General features: G+C 38.1%; 1 protein-coding gene across 4 annotated transcripts in view; it reads left to right on the forward strand.

The window, feature by feature from the left end:
* The window catches only part of LOC106881629 (uncharacterized), a 25610-nt gene that overhangs the window by 9892 nt on the left and 4990 nt on the right, over positions 1-10728 (forward strand). The window contains exons 1-2 of one of the 4 annotated variants that reach the window (XR_008266379.1): positions 3989-4003; positions 7575-7629. The exons of 1 other annotated variant lie outside the window; for it this stretch is intronic. Coding sequence is in view for 1 of the 3 variants with exons in the window: in XM_052975176.1 (XP_052831136.1) it covers positions 3350-3386 (37 nt within the window). In the remaining 2 variants the exon portion in view is untranslated. Of the gene's footprint in view, positions 1-3334; positions 3387-3921; positions 4004-7574; positions 7630-10728 lie in introns of those variants that run through there. 2 more of the 4 variants (XM_052975176.1, XR_008266378.1) reach the window with 2 other exon arrangements.

The following is a 10728-nucleotide window of genomic DNA, read 5'->3' on the forward strand; positions in this document are numbered from 1 at the left end:
AGCGTGGCCGTTGCCAGTACAGCCTGACTGGCTCCTGTAGGATTTTCGAGCGAGATCGTTGCCAGTGCCCCTGGACTGGCTTGTGCGGGTGGCACATAAAAGACACCATTTCGAGCGTGGCCGTTTTCGTGCGGGTGACACGTAAAAGCACCCACTACACTCTCTGAGTGGTTGGCGTTAGGAAGGGCATCCAGCTGTAGAAACTCTGCCAAATCAGACTGGAGCCTGGTGTTGCCATCCGGTTTCACCAGTCCTCAGTCAAATCGTCCAACCCATGCTAGCATGGAAAGCGGACGTTAAACGATGATGATGATGATGAGAAAGATAATTGCATGTTTTGAAAGTTAACTTGTGGATTACACAAGCAATAATGTACATAAATAATAATTAACCAGTTTTTGATCTATCAATGTACATATACATACATACATACATACATACATACATACATACATACATATATATTACATACTCACGCACACATATGCAGATACAAACATATATGCACACACACACATACACACACACACACACACACGTACAGACACACCTATTTATATATAAATACAACAAAATTACTGTTGGCTTCATGTCTATTATTACACTTAGTAATATAGGTGACCCATCAACCTGGTAGCCAGAGGCACATAATTTCATTATTAATGGAGGTAAAGATCTAGTCTTTGTCAGCTTGGAATCAAAAACTCTTTCTGAGAGAGATAGAGTTAACGTCTTTTAAATGGTTCTAGTTGTGTTTAAAAATGGTCTGTTTATGTACATTTTCCATTCACTAGTCAGCAAGTGCGAAAGCCCACATTTCCAAAACAAATTTTCTATCATGAGGGCACTGATTAGAAATTTCACTTTTTGAATTTAAGAGAGCACATCTGTTATTGTAGATGCCCTAAGTATGATAAAAAGGGATGTCAGAAACATCTAGATAAGATCCCAGGAGAACCATGTCTCAGAGAAATCCAAAAGATAGTGCTGACAAGTACTGCCCACATCCTTAGAAAAACCCTATCCATTTAAATGTCTGTGTTGTATTACATGAAGATATATCGCTACTGCCTTTGCCACTTTCCCTCCCCAAGCTTTCAGTCAAACTGTAACATCTCTTATCCTTCACACACCCCATGCAGATTAAAAGTAAAAAATAATAATAATAATTGTAAAAGATGAGCTAAATCAAATGGTCTACTCAATACCATAGATTTGCTTGTAAGCTGCTTGACCATAACTATTTGAGCATATCCCTTAGTGGCTGATAGTATGTGCATCTCTGATGATGAACAGAAGTACTGGGTGAGCATCAAAACTGTGTGTTAAGAGGGATTCTTTGGGGTTTGAACAATTCACCCCTGGAAACATGGGCATTTTGTTCATCATCTTTAAACAATCCTTATTTAGGGTTTTTTTAATAGGATGGGCTACTTCACCTAAAGAAAATTCTAACTGGGCCCCCACCTGGACAAACTGCTCAGTATCATTTCATACTTTTCTATATTCTGAGTTCAAGATCTGTTGTGGCCAACTTGCCTTTCATCCTTTTGGAGTCGATGAAATAAGAACCAGTCAAGTACAGGGGATGATGTAATCGACTTTCCACCTCCCCTCAAAAGTTGCTGGCCTTGTGCCAAAATTTGAAACCATTTAAGGCAACAAGCTGGTAGAATCATTAGCATTCTGGACAAAATACTTAATGGCATTTCTTCCAGATTTATGTTCAAATTCCACCAACTTTGCCTTTCATCATTTTGCAGGTGAATGAAATAAGTACCAGTCAAGTACTGGGGGTCAATGTAATTGACTAGCCCCTTCCCCCTAAATTTCAGGCTTTGTGCCTATAGTGAAAGGATTATTATTATTATGAATAATGGTAGATGCCAGATTGTAAGATCACTATTTCAATATAGCCTTTACACCAGAGTGAATGTTGCCTTTTAGCCCTATGCGGTTTGATAAAATAAAGCATTAATGAAGTATTGGAGTTAATATAATCAATTATACCCATCCCTCAATTTGAGGCCAAGTTGAAAGTCAGTATCTTATTGCATGGATGTTAGGTAATTAATAAAGAGTAAAAGATGCTAACAATCACATACCTATGTCTAAAGTATTCAATCACAACAACAGAGATAGAGACTAATTAATCATTGCAATTTCTCCACTTCATCTAACTACTCCATCTACAATAATCTATAATTATATTTATCATCTTCTCACCTCTATATAATCAGTACTTATTTAAAATGCGGAAAATCTAGCTACTTGTATATTTTGTATGGCAATTAATCTAATCTGACTCTCTTTATTTGTTCATTTGTTTATTTTGTGATTCAATCATTAAATTCTGTTTAGGAGATACCACATACTGGGGTGTGTGGCATCCTGTCAATTTATTTTATTATTGATTGTTACAATAGAAGTATAGTTTAAGTCTGTCTAATGGTAGCAAAAGTGGGGGTGGGGGCGATTAACTAGGGATCACTATAGATAATGTAAATTGATTTGCTATATTTATATATTAAGCGAAACTCTTCACTGTAGTGCTTCAGTATGGCTGCAGTCCAATGACTGAACCACATAAAAGCTAAAAGATCATCATCATCTTTATCATCATTGTTTAACATCTGTTTTCCATGCTGGCATGGGTTGGACGGTTCAACTGGAGTCTGGGAAGCCAGGAGGCCGCAGCAGGCCCCAGTCTGATCTGGCAGTGTTTCTACAGCTGGATGCCCTTCCTAACACCAACCACTCCGAAAGTGTAGTGGGTGCTTTTTACGTGCCACCGGCACAGGGGCCAGAGGAGCTGGCATTGACCACGATTGGATGGTGGTTTTTACATGTCACCGGCACAGAAGCCAGTCAAAGCAACACTGGCATCGGCCACGTTCGGATGGTGCTTTTTACATGCTACCGGCACGCGGCTCACAACTACAATTTCCATGTGATTTAATTTTGATATCGCTGTTGATGTTGATGTTGATGTACTTGACTCAATAGGTCTCCTCAAGCACGGCATGTCGCCCTATGATCCAAGGTACTTTTGAGTGGGCTGGTTATGCGACACTGGTGTAGGTTACAGCTGTGGATTCACTTTATTTGCCTGGTCTTCTCAGTCAAAGCATACCTCCAGAGGTCTAAAAGATAAAAGAAGAAATAATTATACAGAATAAATAAACAAGTTTAATAAAACACAAGGTAATTAAAACAAGATACATAAGATTTAAAAGTTCATTGCACTGATCTGATTACAAATCTGACAGTCCACCAAGTCTGGTATGAAAATTGACACCCCACCTTCTTTTGGCAGGGAAGGGAGACTTCTCTTTCTCTGCTAGTGGATATGGTAAAACAGGTTATGTGGAGGATTCAGATAAAAGGTTTGAAGACTGGTATTTTCTTTTGTTACCTAGCTCCCATTATCTTCCCCAAGTGCCTAATTGACGAGGCAGTGAAGAGAGAGAGAGAGAGAAAGGTGTGGTATTCTATTATGTTTATTGGAATATGAATAAGAGTGGCGAGACTGGCGAAGCTGAAAAGGTCTGGCCTGACTGATTTTCTAAGTAGAAGGAAAGAGTACTTTTGATGCCTTGGATATGGCAGAAGTTAACTCATTTGATCGGTGTCCTTTCGCCAGAAATAATGATGGCGGTCAGGGACTTGATTATGGTCCCACCAGGTTCAGTATCTTACAACACTTTTCAGAGGGAACTCATTAAGAGGACCTCTGACTCTGAACAATGGCTACTACACCAGCTTTTGATATCCCAAAAGTTGGGAGATAAAACTCCGTCACAGCTCTTGTGACAGATGAAGCAACTTCTGGGGGATCATACTTTACCAGATGATATATTTAAACAACCTTTCCTCAAGTGTCTGCCTTCCAACACACAGATCCTACTGACATCTTACCAAGGAATCAGCCTCTATCAATGAACTGGCCAAGGTGGCAGACAGAATCACTGAGGCAGCTAACCCATTTTCAACTATGGCCAAGGTAACACCTTCTACAAATCCTTTCGCTGTTTCCTCAGATTTCTCCTCTGACTCCCTTTCGCCAGTTATGCCACTTCCTCAGCTTATTTAACTTCTATCGTTGATTCATTCTTCACTGTGCTGGACTCCTGTCTCCACTCACCGAGCTTCTCAAGAACCGATGTAAGAAGAATGAAACCATTTTGCTGACTCCTACTCAAACCAAAGCTTTCAGCGCTGTGAAACACTCTCTCTACAGCATCCCTCCTTGCACACTGTGTCTCTGATGCAAAGCTTTCACTTGTGGTTGATGCATCAGACACTGCAATAGGTGCTGTTTTACAGTCCTTTCATCAGCAACACTTGCAAACGTCTTGCCTCCCCTGGACTCACTCAAGACATCTCTCAAATTTGCCATGAGCAAATTCCATATTCACCTGTGCCAACCTTTGCAGATACTGTGTGATGTCTCAACAGTTTTGCCTCATCTCTTCGTCCCACTGATTCATTGAAGACCTGTCTTTGAAGTTCTGCTTACTCTATCATCTCAGCTGCCCAACATTGATGGTGCATATCCTCATTCATGCACCTTTCGTCATCTCCATTTCACCAGATACACACACACTTCCATTACATCTACTTCAATCTCGTCGGACCCTGGCCCGTCAGTCTCAGATACACTTTCATTTTCACTCACTGTCCTGATACCATGTTGCTAATTCATATCTCTTACTCTGTAGCATGAGCCTTGGTATCGGGCTGGTTATCATGCTATGGACCTCTTACACACACTGCTCCACACACATCATGTCCATTGGCCCAAGAGACTATGTAAGGCTCTATATATATGAACTGGCCCTAAATGCCTCTCATTTTCTCATTTGCGTGTACTTGCCTTTTCTTGCATCTGTTATATTCTTTCTCTTGATGCATTCATGTTTTTTCCATTGTTTGAACATTTTGCATTGCATTTATGCATGTTTATTTTCACTTTCCAGGACCCTTTTCTCCTTGTTCATATGTTTTAACTGTATTATATTTTGTTTGCAAAAATTTCTTTTTTCAAACATATACCTGCATGATTACACTGTCACATTCATGCACTACACCATGCCTTTCTTGCTTCTTTCTCATGCTCTCTGTGCCCTTGTAGACATGACTTACCTCTATTGGACCCTTCATCTGTCACATATTTTATGCAGGGAGTTGTTTGTCTTTTACAACATGCCAGCATGCTAACTTTCACTGCTGCTCATTTCAAGGCATTTAACATCTCATGCACCATCTGGCATATTCAGCATTGCCTCAGTCACTGGTATATTCAGCACTGTATTTGTAATCACTGCACTAGCGTACTGCCTCAGCCTTGCATCACATCCATCCACACTGATATGTTACACAATTCTGAACATTGATTTTTCACTTTGGTCCTGAAATGTTGCATTTTTTCCATTTCTGCTTCATCAGTTTTTAACATATATTCATTTGTTTCTGTATAACTGTATATAATTTTTTTTTTTTTGCATTTTCTTTGTACATGCGGCTGCATAGGTCCTATGTTTTGTGAGAACTTTGTCCTTTGCTCATATTTCTTTCCTAGATCATTCATTTCTTTTTCTTAGAAACTCTCTTGTGGGGAGTAATGTAGAGACCTTGCTTGGCCCTACCTGAGTTTCGAAGCTGAATCAGTAAATTTCTCCTTAACTATACAGCCTTATTGTTCTGTCAAGGGATAACATCATTTCGTTCAACCTATAGCCTTGCCAACATTTGATTGATGCATTTTCCTCTTGACCCATAACCCTTCTAGGCTACAAAAAGTTTAAATAGATAAAGTAAGTTAACCCACAGGAGACTAGTCACAGTTACAACGGTATACCTCTTTTTCTAGCTAGTCTGCATACTTATAAATACAAGCAGTTCCAGGCAGACCAGACAGAGGGAGAGAGAAAGCAATCCTGTGTGGCAAGTGACAGCTATGATATTTCACCATACATCTTCCCTCTCCTGTCTCTCACTTGTTGTTCACTAGCACCATTCTAACAAACATCACTCTGTTTATCTCATTCCTGCTGCTGTAACAACAAGAATATGTAAACTTAACATCATACACTCTCAGACAAGAAAAGACAACTCACTTTTACCTGATTTATTTTATATACACCCAGTCGTCAAGGTTAGGAAATGATGATGTGTAATGGAGAAATAAATATGTTATTTACAACTTCGGCTACTGTCTTTCTTTTGCTGGAATCAACATCACCATCTTTGCTTTCAGCATAGACAATAACCGTTACATTCCGGTAACCACTCCATTACATGGTGAATAAGAGTGATGATGTTCTGAGGAAAATTCTAGAATTTGACAAGGGGAAACTAGCTCAGTCCAGAGTCTATAATGGGTAAGTTCCAGAAACCTTTAGCCTGGCAGTGTTACCATGGAGCACAACTAATTCAAGATAAACTTTACAGGCACAGAAGTGCCACTGGTCAGAATTGCCTGAGATACATGTAGAGTGACAAAATCTCTATATACACTCATGTAGTGTCTGAGCATTACTGATCTATGAAGTTATATTGAACAGCTGTCGTTGAGTGAAGGACAAATCCAGTTAACAAGCAAATCTACCAAAAGGATTAGCCTATCACCTGCCTTTCACAATGCCAGACAGGTAGTATTTCTCCGTGTAGTGGTTATGGTAAAAGAGCTTGTGTAGTGGACAAAGCTGAAGGGATTGAATTCAGACACCTCTTTAGTCAAGCCCTTATTAACTTTCTCAAGTTCCAATCAGAAAAGAAAGTGTGGATAAAGAGGGAAGTGCTCTCAACCAGCGAATTTGTCAAAAGGTGAGAAACGGAGGCAAAAACGGTTAGGGTGAATGGAACTATTCTAAAGATGTGCCTGTAGCTTGAAGAACAACAGTTAGGTGAGGGCTCATTACTCTAATGGTCAGAGTGATCCTGGATTCTCAGGGTTCCTTGATTGGCTCTTGTTGGAAGCTTTCCTGTATCAGAAGAACTGCATCATCTATTTATTCACATAATTTTTGTACAATCTTTTATCTTTTATCGTTCACTTGTTTCAGTCATTAGACTGTGGCCATGCTGGGGTACCACCTTGAAGAATTTTTAGTTGAATGAATCGACCCTAGTACTTACTTCATTTTAAAGTCTGCTACTTATTCTATAAGTCTCTTTTGCCAAACTGTTAAGTTATGAGGATGCAAACACACACACACACACACACACACACACACATGAATACAATAGGATTCTTTTCAGTTTCTGTCTATCAGATCCATTCACGAGGCTTTGTTTGACTTGAGGCAATAGTAGAAGACACTTGCCCAAGGGGTCACGCAGTTGGACTGAACTCAGGACCTTGTGGTTGGGAAGTAAGTTTCTTACCACACAGCCACCTTTATCGCTTCCTCCTCAGCTCTTTTATGTAAACCCTCCCCACCACCACATACATGATTTGTAAACTGTCCTTGTAATGTGCTCCATCAAACACCCCTTTGGAAAATAAAAGAAACAACAACAACAACAACAATAATAATAATTATACTTGTTATTTTATTGTCTTTGCACAGCTTCTAATGCTGGAGATGTACTACGGTGCCAGCTGTTCACTACCAGTGAACTAAGGTAACACCCCTTATTTTTTGAGCACCATCTGGAGTATTCAAGCGGTTCCAAGCAGTGCTGTTTTCTGCAAGTGTGCCACCCTTATTGCAGACCCTATTTGTTCCATGTACTCCTCAAGATTTTTACTCACTGTTCCCAGGGCCCCGACAGTTATTGGTACAACTACCACCTTTTTCAGCGACCACAACTGCTTAACCTCCCAAGCTAACCTATCAGATCTATCGACTTTTCTTTCTTCCTTATCGCATACCTTGTTGTCAGCTGGGCATGCTATGTCTATGATCCAGCATCGTTTGCTTTCTTTCTCAATTAACACTATGTCTGATTTCCTATTCTCTATCTCATGGCCGCACTGAATCATAAAATCTCGTAGGATCTTTGCATTATATGCATTACTTATTATTTTTATTATTATTATTACTCAGAAGTCTTATTATTATAATGTGCTTTCAGTGCACTACCGAGTGCAGCTCTGTGTGCCTTGGGTATGTGCTGTGGTTTGCTGTGATGCTCTTATAATTACTGTATTGAAAGTGTTTTATGTAGGATGCATGTGGTGCCTAGCAGTGCTATTTTCTGTATGTTATATATATTTGTAAGTCCTGATATTTTTGTTATGTATTTGTCTGAATATTTTTTTTATTATACCTAAGGCACCTACTATGATAGGAATTGTTTCTGTTTTTAGACTCCACATATGAGTTACCTCTATTTCCAGGTCTTCGTATTTTGAAAGTTTCTCCATTTCTTTTAGAGAAACGACGTTGTCATCTGTTGGTATTGATACATCATATTATTATTATTATTATTATTATTATTATTATTATTATTATTATTATTATTATTATTATCTTTAAGGCAACAAGCTGGCAGAATTTCATCTGTCTCTGTGTTCTGGGTTCAAATTCCACCAAGGTCGACTTTATTTTTTATCCTTTAAGGGGTCAATGCAATTGACTAGCCCTGTCCTCCAAAATTTCAGGTCTTGTACCTATAACAGATAAAATTATTACACTGGGCAGCAAAAAAAATTTGAAACCATTACTATTATTGTTTTTATGCCACCAAGATCGACTTTGCCTTTCATCCTTTCAAGGTTGACAAAAAAAAGCATCAGTTGAGCACTAAGGCCAATGTAATCAACTAATTTCTCTCATATTGTGCCTATATTAGAAAGGATTATTATTGTTGTTATCTTCTTCTTCTTCTTCTTCCTCCTCCTCCTGTCGTTGTTGTTTTCACCAATATCAGCAACGCAACTGCTCTATGTAGCAGACCAAATCTCGTCTGGGAAACTTCTCTATCATTTTCAAGATATATTTTAGGGATTTTTTTTTTTCTACCCAAAGACACCAGAATGCCGGAATGGCCTTCTTACAAATCACTTAGTTTCCATTTTACAAATACCACACCAAGCCCCAGGCATTCTATGGTTTCTACTTTGATGTTTAAACAGTCAATAACATTACTCACTATTTATTGATCAATAGTAAACCTCAGCCAATGAGGAAGAACCTACAAGGCCCCTTGCCCTACAAGAACCTCAAATCATTCCTTACCCTTTAAAAATACGGTTTTGGATATACACGAAAAGCAAGGATGATCGAATTTGGAATACCTTAGATCATAAGTTTGCCAGATCAGAGCTGATTTGGAGGTAAACAACTACAGCAACAATTTGATCAAAGAGATCTCATATAACAGTAATTGTTCGTAAATTTTCATTGTTTTTTTTTTCCTAAAAGATAATCCTCATGATGGCATGATATTAGAAGATAAAATAACTGCTGTTAATCCAGGATTAGTTCAACTGGATCTAAATTCCGTAATACTTGTTTATATTGATGGTTACTAATTTATTTTGGAATTACCTGTTATGAGTGGAATTTAATTAAATCTATCAGAAAGAGACAATGAGGAAGCTTTTATATAGTCACTTAACCTGCTAAAAATAGCAGGCAAATTCTCTTCAATCAGCACTGTAATGTCTTCAAGTAAGAAAAGTAAATTGGATAATGTAGTCCTAGATACACTATGTCTGAATAAAAGATTGGATGATCAAGGCTGGAAAGCTTTGATTATTGACTTCCTCAGTCAAGGTTGGCCTGTGGTTAAATAACATCACCACCATGAACCACAGTAAGGGAGCCACTACATCATTATTCAAAATCATCTAAATTACTTATCCACATCGTCCTCAGTATGTCATCCCTATGTCAACCCAATCTCAGTTAAGTTATTGCTACAGTGTCACTCAGCTTCAGCTATGTCACTCCTATATTGTCACTCAACCTAAATAAGTCACCACTAGATCATCACTCAACTGATGAGCCCAGTAAAGGACCATTAGTACTGATTCATCAAATTAAAAATTCTTTTAAAAATAATAAGAAAAATTTATTCTATTTTGTGAACTTTATTAGTAAAAATCAATTTAAGTCAGACTATCTTGCAAAGGCAGTGCTCCAGCATGACCTTTGCTGGAATAGCTAAAACAAAAGTATTTAGATTTCACTTGCTATTGTTAGTAATCTTTTTACTACATTTTTTCTTATTTGCCTGACCTGAGTTGTTGTTTAGCTCCAAGTCGTCTCTAATTAAGCAAACTTATTATCAAAACTGGTCCAACTTTTTCCTATTGTACAAGGAACCTAAGACCACATTAATCAAAGTAGCCTATCTATCTATCTATCTATCTATCTATCTATCCATCCATCTATCTATCTATCTATCTATCCATCTATCCATCTATCTATCTATCTATCTATCTATCTATCTATCCATCTATCTATCTATCTATCTATCCATCTATCTATCTATCTATCTATCTGCCGGCCTGTCTGTCTGTCTGTCTATATATATCTATCTATCTGTCTATCTGTCTGTCTGTCTAACTGTCTATTTTTTGTTCGTTTATCTGTATATCTATTTCTGCTTGTTATCAATAAAGGGTTTCTTTAAGTTTATGTGTCCATAGTGAAGACTAAACCTTTTAGTCTTATCATCGAGTCAGTCTGATAGACTTTTACTCTTGACTCTCCTATTAGCATTCATTTTAGAGTGTACAGAAATCTGTTATATATATATATATATATATAT

This window comes from Octopus bimaculoides, chromosome 20 (assembly GCF_001194135.2).
Source record: "Octopus bimaculoides isolate UCB-OBI-ISO-001 chromosome 20, ASM119413v2, whole genome shotgun sequence".
In the NCBI taxonomy this organism is placed as follows: Eukaryota; Metazoa; Mollusca; class Cephalopoda; order Octopoda; family Octopodidae; genus Octopus; species Octopus bimaculoides.